A 15,370-nucleotide genomic window follows, 5' to 3' on the forward strand; every position below is an offset into this window, starting at 1 on the left:
AGGGAAACCAAACAAGGGATAAGGGAGAAAAACAGACAAAACTGGCAGGCAAACTATAAATCAGAGACATTCAGCATTCAGCTGGGAAGGAGGAGAGAGAGTGATCAAAACAGGAGAGGGAAGAGTGCAATAGACTATGGTGACACTTCACGGGTATCTTGGTGGTGTTAATTTTATGGGGATTACAACTGAGAGGAGAATGAACAATAATGTAGAAAATACATAAATTAAAACAAAAACAAAGAAAACATTATCCTGTGCTTAGAGTCACCACTTTCCTGCTGAATTTTTTTTTTTAAGATTTATTTATGTATACAAGAACTGGGGTACAGGCCAGATGTGCGGAGGGTGAGAGGACCCACCAGTGACAGAGTGGAGAACAGAACAGGCAGACTGAGGAAATACACTGCTGAGGGGAGCAGCGGGCAAGACAGGAGAGGTCTGTGGCACCATGTGGGATTCTCCCTGGCCAACTGGGATAGAACCAGCACTGCAGAGGCTGCAGACAGCTTCACAGCACTGCGCTCAACAGCCTGTGCCACCAGGGGAGGCCCTGTACCACATCTTCTTAACCTCTTGCGCTACCAGGGAGCCCCTGCTGAATATTTTTAATTGCTTCAAATGCCTTTCAACAAAATATCACACACTTGATAGCTTAAAGCAACACATATTTTTATCTCACAGTTTATGTGGATTGTGAATGTGGATGTAGCTGGGTCTTCTTCAAGGCAGCAATCAAAGTGTCTTGGGCTAAAGTATTTTCTAAATGTTTGACTAGAAAAAGACCCAACTCAGGTTTTGGCAGAATTCATCACCTTGCTATTCTAGAAGTAAGGACTTTGTCTTTCTGACGTGAAGACTGTCAACTTGACATCACTCTTAGTCCCTAGAGGCCCCTGTTACTTCTTGTCCTGTGGGGCTCCCGGCAAAGCTACCTACTAACAAGGAAGAGATTTATTTCCCAAAACAGGTATTACAATCTCGTACACATAGTCATATACGCAACCACACGCATTCCAACACCTTTGCCATATTTTATATGGTTAGAAGACATAGATTCTACCTACATTCAAGGGGAAAGGATCACACAAATACATGAACACTGGAAGTGAAAGATCATGGGGACAACTTCAGAGTCTGTCTGCTACATATATACTAAGTGTAATCATTTTTTTATTCCTTTTTTTGTCAGTTTATTTTTAAATTTTTTTTACATTATGTTTATTAAGATAAAGTAGGTTTATATCATTGTATTTACTTTTGGGATTATAGGTTTAAGCCTCTACAAATGCATATTTTCACAAGTTCATATACCACAAGTTTCAGGTTATTCCTTTAAACAATTTTAAATCTGCTCACCATCATGGGCCACGAGCAACTTAGAAATGCTACTTTTCTAAAGTAAAAATGCAGCTTACTCATCTATCTGTGCCATAGTACACAAGGGCAGTGTTTCACATCGTAGACTTCACTTCCAATTCCTTGGAAGATTTGTTTCTTTGCCTATAAGGAGCGACTAGATTGAAAAAACAGGCAATGCTTAGACAAATGAAATGAGGTTGAGAGGGCATTGCTAATGTCAACCTCACAGGAGTGGAGGTAAGTCACAAGGTATTTTCCAGAAGTTTTCAGAAGCATCTCTACACCATGGCATTGAGAAAATCACTGGTGAGGGAACAAAATCAATTTTTTAGAAGCACTGAAATATCTGTATGCCAGGGATATTGGTGGGAGATACCAAATTTGAAATGAGATATAATTTAAATAATGATACCAAACCCTGAAGTGGCAGGAACCATATGCATGTACTCAAACCACAGACTAAGATTGACAGGGTAATCATAACATAGGATTGAAACATCTGACCCACTTGATATAGTTGACTCAGAACACTATGATCAGAGAACAGGGAACTGATTTGAAATACCTTGAAATGTAGTGGAAGTTCCTAATGTGCTTGCTAGAATCAACACAGAGGTTCAAAGTCCCTTGGGTTAATAAAATATTGAGTGCCCTTGAGGAAAAACCTTGCAATAATATCACATATATATTCTATAATTCTTATTCCTTGTGATGAGATTTAATGTATTTAAGGTCACTTCAAGGTAATTTTCAGTTAGAAAAAGGAAAAACCTACAACTTGCAAGGGTTTTTTACATACTGGTTCTGAATTATGCTACTCTTTAGGGTACCAGGACTCCACAGTGGTCCACCAGTCTGAGAGACAGCTTATAGGTATCATGTTACAAGTGGAATTTTGACCTCATTTCACCTCATTGTGGGCCCACCAGCACCATGATTTATAATAGTCAACAATGCCTGAAATCCTTCTCCCTCATTGGCTCTCTGATCCATGGAAAAGGACTATTACATTGGAAGGTTGAAGTGGAGGCTCCTGAATCCCTTTCTTCTAGCCAAAAAGGTAAATAAAAAGAATGCTGCTTTCTTCAGGGAAATAAGAGATCAATACATCTATGAAAACTGCAACATAAGATTCTGGCAGTCTCACTAGAGCCATAGTATCCAGCAGAGCTAATGTTTGTGTCTTTAGTGTCTAGTAGTGGTACTGCTGACACAGACTGTAGGGCCTCATGCTCAGCAATTGCTGCACTGGTGCCAGATCACACAGATGTGGGCCATAGCCTCAAACCTGAGTCTATGGGTCCTCCTGGTGACTCAATCTGCTGAAAATATCCGGAGTCTATTTCTATGGCTTACAATTGAAATTCTCACCGGCTGATACTCACATATTGTCATAGTTGTTTGTTTTTGTTTTTTTCTTTTTTTAAATAACATTAGTTAACAACATTTATGGTAAAGGTGACATTGGTTTACAACATTGTATGTGATTTAAAGGAAATATTTTTAAAAGTTAACAGTGAGGAAGAGCAGGAACATTCTCACTGGAATAAAATCAATATGGATGATTTTTATTTAGTTGACCCTCATTCATTTTTATTTAGTTAACCTTTATTCCATCACACATGGAGTCAGATATTTGGATGTTTAAATATTACAACATAGGGCCTCCCCGGTGGCGCAGCGGTTGAGCGCTGGGTTGCGAAGCTCCCCGCGACCTCCACGGCGCTGGTTCAATCCCCGGCTGCTCCCCGGCCACCGGAGGAGGGTCCCACATGGCGCGCAGACCTCTCCTGCCGCCCGCTGCTCCCCTCAGCAGTGTACTTCGGTCCTTCTGCCTGCTCTGCTCCCCGCTCTGGCTCTGGTGAATTCTCTCACCCTCCCGCACTTCTGACTGTACCCAGTGCATGTATAAACAAACAAACAAATAAATAAATAAATAAAAATAAAATACGTGCCTCTTTAAAAAACAAAAAAAAACAAAAAAAAAAAAACAAAAAAATAAATATTACAACATAAATGAATACATTGTAGATGACATTATTCTAGTTGACAAGAGGCAGAATGACATTAACAAGAAGATCTAAGCTCTCAGATCAGATTGCTTGTTTCAAATCCCACTTCAACCCCCTATTCATTTGCTTTGTGACCTTGGCAAAATTACTCAACTCAGAGCACTCATGTTCATTATATGTACAACAAAAGTAATAGAACTGTTAGACATTAGGCAAGTAATACATGTAAAATGCTTAGAATAATGTCTAACACATAGCATGTACTCAATAGATATTAGACATCACTGATATGATGAAAATAATAACAACACAAGGAATAATGCTTAAATTATTCCTTAATGTTTTAATTATTCTAATCCTTTTTAACAATTCACTAATAAATATTGTTACTCATAATTGACAGTTGAGGAAATAGAAGCAAAGAATGGTTGAGTAACTTGCCTATGATCATTTAGTAAAAGAATGAGCCTGGTTCCAGTCCTGGCTAGAGTGGCTCAGAACCTTCACCCCTAATCACAAAACTGGAATTACTACTATTGTTCCTATTCTTATTTCTATTATCATTATTTTGTCTGATTACCATGCTGACTCTGATATGAAACCAAGGCAGACTTACTGTAATCAAACAAATACGTGTTCAAGCTCATTAGAACAATTACTTGCCTTTGATGTATAAGTTGTTTTCCTGCAACTAGACTTTGGTTTTGGATTAGTTAGTTCAGAAGTTGATGGTTTTAATGACTCCTCGGGGATCAGAGCAGACTTTGCTCATAGTTCAGGGATTCACTCCTCCTATATTTGGAAATGAAACTGAGGTACAGAATTGATGACTAGCCCCAAAGGACTCCCAGGTGAGACACCAAGTGTGTCTATCCCTGACTCCCCAGCAGCGCAAGCTGATACATCTGCAAGACATGGCGGATCCCCAGATGATGGTAGCATTAAAGCAACAGAGGGTCAGAGGATGTCATTAACTCATAGCCATGTGTGTGTGTATATATGTATATATCTATAGATATATAGGTTATTACTTATCATGCATATATGTTATTGCTTATCATGCATCCATTCACTCATCTTTATTCACCTCATCATCATGCTTTAAATGGTATGAAGTCAACAGTGACCTATGCCAGTTGTATCTTAACATATTTTTTAATAAAAAGATCAAACCATGATGTATCATCAGAATTCCTTCCATTGAACACTTTGATAGATCACCCTTACCAGCATATTCTTAATTGTCAGAAGTCACTTTCTAAAACTAGGATCAAATATAAGGTGGAGTATTATCAGAATGCATGCCTGTGGTGGCATCATTCAAGGAAGGGCTGGAGAAAAGAACTTAATAATGACTTGAGGTGAGAAAAGTGAGAGGAGCAAATTTTTTTAAAAATCATGTTCAGTATTGTCTGTGTATACATACTTACATTGTCTGTGGGAATTATGTTTGCAGTGCTAATTTCAAAAATGTCGAGGGAACACTACATCTAATCACAACCCCTGTGATTATTAGTTGTTTTTTTAATTAATTTTATTTATTTATTTTTTTAAGATTTATTTATTTATTTATACAAGCACTGAGTACAGTCAGAAGCACGAGAGGGTGAGAGAATTCACCAGAGCCAGAGAGGGGAACAGAACAGGCAGAAGGACCGAAGTACACTGCTGAGGGGAGCAGGGGGCGTGGCAGGAGAGGTCTGTCGCGCCAAGTGGTACCCTCACCATCAGCCGGGGATGTAACCGGTGCTGCAGAGGTTGTGGGCAGCTTTGCACCCCAGCGTTTAACTGCTGTGCTACCAGGGGAGGCCCTGATTATTCATTGTTTTACTTGATGTCTGTTATTTTCTCATTTTCCCACCAGAAGGAAAAATTCAAGAAAAAATAAAATGACCCGAGAAATTGCATGCACCAGACCCAAACACCTCCTCCATGTGTTCCCAGAAAATCAAGGACATCAAAGATTTCTCTCTAGCGTTGAGTGTTATCAACCTTGTGTGGAAACAGGAAATGATGTTGATGCTCCAATTTGGTAGAAAATTCCCTTATCCCATACACATTTTAGTCTGTTTGGGGGGGCTGCCATTTCCTTGGGGTCTTGTTCTGTCTTATCCTTCAGGGAACAACCATTGTCATGAAGGGCATCTTTACACAGATTCATTTCTTACGTGTGTCACTAACCAGGAATCAATATCTCCTTGCCAGAGTATCCTATGGCCAAGCCATGTTCATCAGTCACTTTTTGAGTGACATAATCATAGTGTCTAAAGAAGTGCAGAGTAGCCTCCTGGCCTGGGATCACTTAAATTCAAGGACACCTGCAATGATATTCTCTCTGCTGCCGCTGGCCAACCGGAGGCTCCTCTATCTCTTTACTTACACAGTTGCAAAGTCTCTCTGGCTTTTGACTGTTAGGGATTTCGCTCAAAAGAAAACCAGTTTTTTTATTAGTGATTCTGTCAAGATCACTAGTGCTATTAGGACTGTTGGCCTCTCAGATATCCAACCTGGGTTCAGTCCCATGGATTCTCCCTTTTAAAGCTTCTTTTGACTATTTCTTCCACCTCTCATTCCTGGATCTAGCCAACTTTCTTTTCTAAGATTACAAAACAAACACTCTCAAGTCTTGTCCTAAGTTGGACCAGGTCACTATAGTTAGAAGCATGCTATATCTGTCACACACTTCAAGGCATTTCAAGGGAAATAATTTCTAGAGATGGTGCCAAAGAAAAAGACTGCTAAATGTGCATCAAAGAAAAGCAGGCCTTGCTACTAATAATTAAGCTGAACTGGACCCCAATATATGTAGTGTCACCTGGCCTCAGAAACTGGGATATTATGTTTTAATTATAAAATTAATTATTTAGCAAATGCAGATAACCAAAATATACACATGAGAAAAATGGTCCTTACTAGAAAATTTGTTTAGTGATTATCTATTGTTTAGTCAAATAAAGCTTTTCTTCTTGTCGTTCCTTTTTCTCTGCTATACTCTGTGGCGTCTTTGGTAATAAATACAGAAGGCATTTCTCAGATCACAGAACACACTTTGTTTATTTTGACCTTATCTAGTAAGCACAAAAAATTCTGCATTACTTTCATCTATGGGCTTTTCTAACTGAAGGAAAATACATATCAAATTATTATAATTTTCAAGTATTATGTGATTTATTTCCCCAGAAATTACTTTTCTATTACAGCACATTATTTCACAAATCCTAGATCGTTTGAATGTTAATGTCATTCAAATCTGTCTCAGACAAATGCGATCAATCAGACATGTGAATCACAATATCCCCAGTGTAATCGCAGCCCAGTGTGTCTCCTTTCTCAGATCATGCAGAGAAGAGAAACCTCCTCAAGCTAGACAGATCAGTTCCTCTACGGAAAGTCACAGCCTCAGCATGGCTCACAAATACAAAGATAGTAAATGCAGGAGGGAAAAAGCTTTCCTTTGCTGTAAAGGATGAAGTTTTCTACTCAAATGATGAGACCTAAATTTCTTCCAGATCTATTTAAATTTTGGTAACATTAGTACAGAATTATAAATTGGTACTCCTCTTACCTTCACTTATCCACCCCTGCATTAATATGGGAAGCTTCTACCAAGGGAAATCGGAATGTGTTATTTAGCCTCAAACCAAATGCAACAGCAGCACATAAGCCACAGGGCAAACATGCTGATTCAGAGCATCCATCAACTCACAGTTCTATGAAAGAATCATCAAGTCAATATGGGCTTCTGGTTGAGGTAAAACAAAGCATCGGTGGTTTTGAGTTGTACCTCTGAGATTTTACTAGTCACCACTCTCAAGGGGTAACATTACCAAGATTCTTGCATACCCACCAAGTGAGTGTTCTTTCTCAAAGAGCATCCCCAGCTGAATGCCTGAATCATGGGTGCACCTGCCATTAATCAAGTCCTTTCTGAAAACTAGAATTAAATGTCTTGGCCTGGTGGATTCTTCAAACACTTTCAAACACCTTCCTCTTTCTTAAAATCTCACTGGTGGTTATTTGGTATGCCTAGACTCAGAATTTCTCTTTCCCACCTCTGCTGAGCAATGAAGCATAGTGCAAATACTGGCTGAAGAGTGCCATGATCAGCTTTCCTCAACACTCTCCTATCATCCCTGCTAGGCACTCTCCCAGACAAGATGTGCAGTGTGTCATCTGCTTTCCACAAGAACAACAAGAAAAATCTGGTTGGTTCCCCACTCCCACCTCCAAGATACTCAATTCCCATCCTTGGTTCAATATGAAATGAGAAATCCCTAAGAAAAAAACAATTCTTGAAAAACATACATTATCATTTGAATTGACATTAGAATTTAATTCATTTGAAATGTGACATAAATACCAATAATCCAGCTGCCTCTCTGCCTCTCTCCCTAGGAACTCTGAAATGGAAGTGACTATCAAGGTCATCTGTGATCACATATGCATTTGTAAAATCACGGACTTCTTCAGTTAGTAAATCAAACTTACATTACAGTCTACAACATGTATACCCTATAAAATTTCTCCTCTAAACAAAATGAAAAGTCATAGATTTCCCTGCAACAAGTTACTTAAAAGGGCAAACTGGGTAAGAAAGTTCACACTAGTATCATGACTCTGGGTCTGACATAACACATTCTTCTTCCAGGTTCCTCCCTTTGGTGTAAGTTAATGAACTTGGAAAGAGTTTCTATTGAGAGACAGAAAATGCACTTTCTACAAGAATACTCTCATCTTTGCTCTGTCCTGCATTCAATGCTGAGGTTTGTTGTGCTCTTTGCAGTGATGCTTTAAGGGTGATATGAACCATCACAATTTATGGCCTAGAGGACCAGGTTCTAATATTTTTTTCCCTGGTGGTCATGAAGAAAGATCAGATTCATTGGAAAACTGACCCTGGTCACATCAGGTAGTATTAATTTCTTCAATCCAGAGGAAAGAGGAAAATAGAAAGGGAGGGAGACCTATGGAACAATCAAAAAGTTTAGTTTCTGACCTGATTTTAAATATGATTGTATTCTTTAATTTGAGTCAATTATAAATACATAACAGTAGGAAAATGAAGATTGTTTTTCTTTTACACTGTTTGTTGTGATAAATATGCTAACCAAGACCATCTTTTCTTTGCAAGAAAAAAATACCTATATGTGCATCCTCATTGTATAATCTTTGCATTATCTTACCTAGTCCCCTATAAAACATTCAGTGGGCCCTCACCTGGCTATAGCCACAAGGTCATCAGCTACGGATGCCCTGCCAAGGGCAGGAAGGCTCTCTCCAACCATTACACCAGAAGTTCTATACTTGGGAGACATCCTGAGAATGTGCACCAAAGCATCATAACCTGAGTCATCATTAGTAACCAGGATGATTCAGGGATTCTAATTCCCCAGAGTAGTTTAAATCAAATGTAAAATATCTCACAGAAACTCTGCATAATCTGTTCCCTTGGTACCCAAGAAGCTCTGGAATAACAAGAGATAACAGACTCATTACACTTTAACTTTATAAATACTCACAGATTGTCAGTGTGGAACGCAGAAACCAAGCCTTCCAGTCAGACATGAAGAAGCCTGTTGGCCTGATTGGAAATACTTTAAGTGGACACTTCCAGGTCATTGGGAATCCTGACTGACTGTCCGAAAGGTGCATGGTGAGTTGTATTTACTTCTAAAACTGTTGTAGTAAAAACTGCAAGGGAGCCCAGAGAAGAAGTCAGTTCTGGGACTGTAAATAGGATAGGGCTTTAGGAAAAATGTGTTTTGCTTCTGTTAGAAAAGCAAATGGAAAAGTATTGCTTGACTCTTACTTGGAAAAGATGAGATTTTTCTTTTTTGTCAGTGATTTTATACTAGGAAACCAGAGCAGGGAACTGATAAACTTATGAAGCATCTGAAATTGCATGCAAAATTTTGTAACAATGAAACTTTCTTAGGAACAGATAAATTAGCTTTCATCAGATTCTCAAAGTAGTTTATGCACCCCTCTCTTTCTAGGGGTTAAGACTATTCAGGAAATTTCTTTGAATTGTTTAAACAATGAATGGTAAAGAATAAAAAGCACTCTGAACTATTAAATGTTGAATATATTAGTTAAACACAATAATAATGTTAAAAGTGCCTGAACAACTAAAATGAAGCATTTTTGAACTCATACTAATGCTGCCTAAAATTTTCTCATAGGCATTTAAATTTGCAAGGAAAAGATAAGAAAAACAAAATCATGAAATGAATTTATAGTGAGGAATCATACGGCGTGTATATCATTTTAAGCTCCTCAACCTGCCTCATCTACATTGTGAATCTGTAAAAACTACTTAATATTTCTGTGCCTCAGTTTCCTCATGAAGAAAATGGGGACAGTGAAAATTACATATTAAGTAAAATAATGTAAGTAAATAGAACAAGTCTTGGCACAATAAAAGTATTCAAATAATACTGGTTATTGTCATTAGAAAATAATTAAATCTCAGTAATCTGTAATTTATTTTTAATTTATTATTTTAATTTATTTTTCTCTTAGGTAGAAAATTGCAAGGCAAATATCTATTTTTAGAGATTTATTATTTTTCTTTTCCTGGAATTTATTTTCAAGTCTAATTATAGTCTAAGAACTAATATACTAAACACTGATGTTATCAGTCAGCCTCAATCTCACTTATAAATGAAAAAATAAGACTATGTCCTAGAGTGAAAACTCATATGAAAGAACATTCAAGAAAAAGTATTTTGGAAGGCAAAAAGCATGTCCATAGAATAAATGCTAAGTATATGTATAACAAATGTAAAGGCAAATTTTAAAAAGCTAAAATTTCTTAGGCAAATGTACTATCACCACATCAATAATTGCTAACTTAGTATAAAGCTGTTGAAGGAAGCTAGAGGCTACCCACTGGTTTAGGGAGTCCTTGCAGAATTACTAAGTCTCTCCACACCTCAATTTGACGTGAGAAACATTAGACTTTGAATGGAGGCAGGAAGACGTGACCAAGTCTAGAAATGAATCCAAAGAATGTTTTGCTGCATGTAGATGGCACAGAATCCTGAGCAGCAATCATTTTACTGATTAACATTGTTTATGTGCAATACGTGAAGTTGTCAAGGTTTGTTTTGTTTTAAGCCATTATAAAAAAGAGATTAAGCTACAACAAAATATTTCACCTCTACCATAACTAGGAATGTCAGAAATACCTAAGTATAAAAGGCTGCTTACTGTTGCTGATAGGAGTTAGTCTAACATCTGAGGGCACTTAAGATGGCATCTCTCTCCAATCCTTAAAGGTATACTTTTCCCAAAGGCGCATCCTTGAACCCTGGCTGTTACCTATTTCTCTCTCCCTGAATGATCTCACTGATTCCCATGGCTGTTACCATCACCTGTGTATTGATGACTCCCCAATCCATATCACTGGCTCTGCCGGTGCTAGGGACCTCCACCCTCCCCTCAAACTACATTCAACAACATTCCCTCCTCCGCCACTCCCAGGCCAGACTACCTGCTTCTTCTAAAGCACTGCCTCTCACTACCTCTAGCATTGTTACATAAATATAGTGAGGAATGTCGCTTCTTTTTTCCCCCTCCCAATTATGCTTTCAGATCTTTAATTCTATGATATTGATTTTGGCACATGTGTGTATTTGTGTGTCTGTTTAAATTGTGACAGAGCGCCTCAGAAAAAGAAAAAAGTGAAATTAAATTATTGATTCTTAGCTCATCATTATTCTGGTCTCTCAAACTTGAAAACTGAAGTCTCAGTCAACTGCCAACTGACCTGGGCTTTGCCCTTGGGCTACATCTCCCTCCATTCTCCATTTCTGCCATTGTTTCCCTATTCAAATGCTTGTCCTGTCTCACATGAAAGCTTCCTAGTTGGCACACCTGCTGACCGCCCACTCCCTTGAATCCTTGAATTTATTCTGCACCACATGCTACCAGATTAACACTGAGCAACCCATCAAGCAGTCCTACTCAAATGCCTAATGAGTCTACATTCACCACTCAATTTGTTATTAAATTCTCCCTTGTATTGGAAACTCTTCACAGTATGGCATGGCCCTCCTTCCTTTCAGTTTTTCTCCTACTAATCTCTTCCACAGGAACTTACATATCAGAAAGGATAATCACAGTCCCTCGAACATGCTCCGAGCTGTTCTGATTCAATTCGTTGCTAATAGTTCCTTCCTCGAACACTACCCTCCTAAACCTTCCTTTCTCATTGAAGGTTCTCACATCTTCCAGGGACCATACCAGCTCATTTTGAAAAGTGCCACTCCCTATAGGATACAGATCAAACTCCTAATGGGTTAGAGGCCTTCAACATCCAGCCCAGGCATGCACTTCTAGTGACTTTTCTTACCATTCACTAACAGGATGTACTACCCTTAAACCTAACAAAGAGAACTCTGCCTTGGCCCCATTCCTTGGCAATTCTGGGCCTCTTCTTTCTGAAACACATTCCCTGAGGCAAAACCAAAAGGATGTATGCACCTGGAGTCCATCCGATAGACCTTTTAGACCATTTTCAGGTAGCAGGACACGGAAAAATTCCTTACCCAAATGGGCACCAACTTACTTCCAGAGTCTCTTTCTCAGGTCACCCTTGGATGCATGAACCACGGTCCTGATATCCCTACATCTAGGCCTTGAGGGTAGGCAAAGCAGGGCTGTGTTTTAGGGATGTGACCAGAGCACGTACATTGAGGCTGACATGTACACATGTGCAGTCAATAGTGTGGCCTGGAAACAGTTCTCCTCTTGCCCTCATTCCTGCATGGAAATCCCAAAATTCTGCCTTCTGGATTATCATAAAGGTATATTTATTAAGGAGGAAGGATAGACATTTTATTAATATGTTATCTTTATATTTTTAAATTTTTAAATATTTAGGCACATAATATGTGTTCCTTCCTTTGTTATTCCTGCCCTATGCCCTACCAGTGTCAAAGGTCAGCGTGCTCCCAAGAAATCTGTCTTTTAACTATGCCAAATATTTGCATTTCTCTCATGCCCTGTATTTCTCAAACATCAATTACATTGCACAGGCTATTCTTTCTGTGTATAATGCCTGACAGTTTCCTTTTCCTCCGGCAGCATCCTTCAAGAAGTTGAACGGTAAAAATTGCCCCACTGTATCTATTTTTTAGCACTGCTCTGGAAGTACTATATAATACAAACAAAAACAAGAAAGATAGAAATGTGAGGGGAAAATTCACATCCCTTTCATGTTATATGAATTTGTATTAAGATTACTCGGAATAAACTAAAAACCTATTTTTAAGGTATAGGAAGTTATGTTAAAAAGATAGTTATGAAATTAATTTACAAAATTCAGTAGATTTCCTATATGTTAATAATACTTAACCTACAAAATGAGAAAAAAATTTCATTCACAACAGTAACAAAAAGATAAAATACCTGGAAATAGTCTTTAAAGACCTATGTAGATGTTTATTTATGAAGTCTAAAGAAACTTTAAAACTCTATTTAGGAAAGTCTTTAATAAATAAAATACATACCTTAGGTACAGAAAAGAAAAAGAAGATTTGATTGTAAAGATGTCAGTTCTCACAAAATTAACACATTGATTCAATGCAACAGGATTCCAAGTACAAACGAGATTTTTTTTTTTTTGGAACTCTCACAAAGAAAAATATGTGAGAATAGCCAGAAAATATGCTAACAGCTATTAAATCAATTATATAGCTAATGTATTTAAATGTTTGCTCCTTGTTTCTAGGAGAGACTGCAAAGAAAAATGATAGCAGAAATTGAGTTAAGTACTGATGAATGTTTTACTGTGTAATAAGGCTGAAGGTTTTAATAACCTGGAAGATGACTTTACCAACAAATGGCGTTAGAAGACTTGGCTAGCTCTTTGGAGAGATAATAAACAGAGTTGATTACCTCATTCATGATATAAAAATTAAACTCAGATCAAAGGTTATAATGTGAAAATGAAATCCAGTAAAGCTTTAGAATAAAATTAAATAATTTAAAATTTTTAAAGTCTTATCAACATGTCACAAAGATCATAATTCAAAGAGGAAAAAATATTGAAAAATTAACATCAAATCTTTTCAAATTAATTTCATAGCACAAAGAAAAAATGCCATACCAATGTTAAGGGACAAGTGACAAACTGAAAAATAATCTGCAATACATTATCTTGACAAATGACCAAGTGCCTTAATAAATCAAGAGCCCCCGTAAATAAAAGACCAACAACCTAACAGAAAAATTAGCAAAGGAACTAATTTGACCACTCATAGAAAAAGAAGTACACTTGCAGATAAGTGTTTGGGTGAATGCTAACCCATACTCAGTTTTTTTTTAAAAAAACACCAAACCAAGAGGATTTAAACTACCAACACTCACTATGACAGCGGCAAAGGTTTAAAATTTCATAAAACTTTTGTTTCTGGGATAACCAGTATTCTTTTACCAGAATAGTGGGTATGTGACTTGGTGCAGCTTACTTGAAAGTCAATTTCAAGTTGATTTCAGCCAAAAGAGCAAACGAGTGTACTGAGATATTTGAGTCTATTTTAGCAAATAATACTCCATGGGTAAAGCAAATCTTTAATATTTAAATAACGCTGGCTTATGAAGCCAAATTTTAGTCATCTGTTCCTGGAAAAAAAAGGTAAGAAGCTTTTGTTTCTCATCATTTTGAAGCCATATTTCTTCTTTTTCCAACAAGAAAGAGAACAAAATGGCAAGAGGCAATCATACCACAGTTACAGAATTTGTCCTCATGGGATTCACAGACCGTCCTGAACTTCAACTTCCCCTCTTTGTGGTGTTCCTGGTGATTTATATCATCACCCTAGTGGGAAACCTTGGCATGATCCTGCTCATCAAGGTGGATTCAAGGCTCCACACCCCCATGTACTATTTTCTCAGCCACCTAGCATTCATTGATCTTTGTTACTCTTCTTCCATTGGGCCCAAGATGCTGCAAAACTTACTGGTAAAGAAAAAAACCATCTCCTTTTCAGGCTGTTTTGCCCAGCTGTACTTCTCCAGTGCTTTTGCCACCACCGAATGCTTCCTCTTGGCCACAATGGCCTATGACCGCTACATGGCCATCTGCAACCCCCTGATTTATACAGCCATTATGACTCAGCGGGTCTGCAAGGAGTTAGTGATAGGAGTCTATACCTATGGCTTCCTCAACTCTGTGATACAGACTGTTCTGACTTTCCAGTTGTCTTTCTGCGAATCCAACATCATCCACCATTTCTACTGTGCTGACCCCCCTCTCCTTGCCCTCTCCTGCTCGGACACTCAGAACAAAGAAAAGCAGCTCCTGGTCTTTTCTGCAGTGAACCTCACAGGATCCCTTCTGACAGTCCTCATCTCCTACATTTGTATCCTTTTTGCCATTATGAAAATCCAGTCTTCCGAGGGCAAATGCAAAGCATTTTCCACCTGTGCCTCCCACCTCACTGTGGTCATCATCTTCTATGGGACACTGTTTTTCATGTACCTGTGGCAACCTAAAGCAGGGACTTCATGGAAGTACAACCAAGTGGTCTCTGTGTTTTATAGTCTTGTCATTCCCATGCTCAACCCCCTGATCTATAGCTTGAGGAACACAGAAGTGAAGGATACCCTGAAAAAGATGCTAGAGGTCAAAGAGTCATAGTGTGTGAGTTATCAGATGCAGCAACATGAAAGTGTGGTACACAGACGCATATAACCAATAAGATTGAAATTTAGCAGGCCCATTGCTCTACAGTCACAACAGTTCTACTTGGAATTAACTCATAAGTCATAAAAAGCATGTGCTTCATATACTGAAAAGGAAGGGGTTTACTACCAATTGGATAATAGTATGATTCTAAATTTTAAAAAAATGCTAAAAAGAAACTAATGAAACTTGGTACGGAACTCAAGCAAGAAAATCCATGCTGTTAGAAACATTTTCCACTTCTAAATGGGCTATATTGTAGTAAATCATTTTTTAGTCTTAAAACATTTTGCCTCATATATTG

The 15,370-nt window shown here is 38.0% G+C and overlaps 1 protein-coding gene across 1 annotated transcript; it reads left to right on the forward strand.

The window, feature by feature from the left end:
- Positions 1–14,085: 14,085 nt before the first annotated feature.
- On the forward strand, positions 14,086–15,021 carry LOC311168619 (olfactory receptor 5M5-like; the record flags this gene model as incomplete). The annotated part of the gene is made up of 1 exon (XM_084230234.1): positions 14,086–15,021. The coding sequence occupies one exon, from the start codon at positions 14,086–14,088 to the stop codon at positions 15,019–15,021; it is 936 nt and encodes a 311-aa protein (XP_084086360.1).
- Positions 15,022–15,370: the final 349 nt, after the last annotated feature.

This window comes from Talpa europaea (assembly GCF_964194135.1).
Source record: "Talpa europaea genome assembly, chromosome: 1".
NCBI classification, from domain to species: domain Eukaryota; kingdom Metazoa; phylum Chordata; class Mammalia; order Eulipotyphla; family Talpidae; genus Talpa; species Talpa europaea.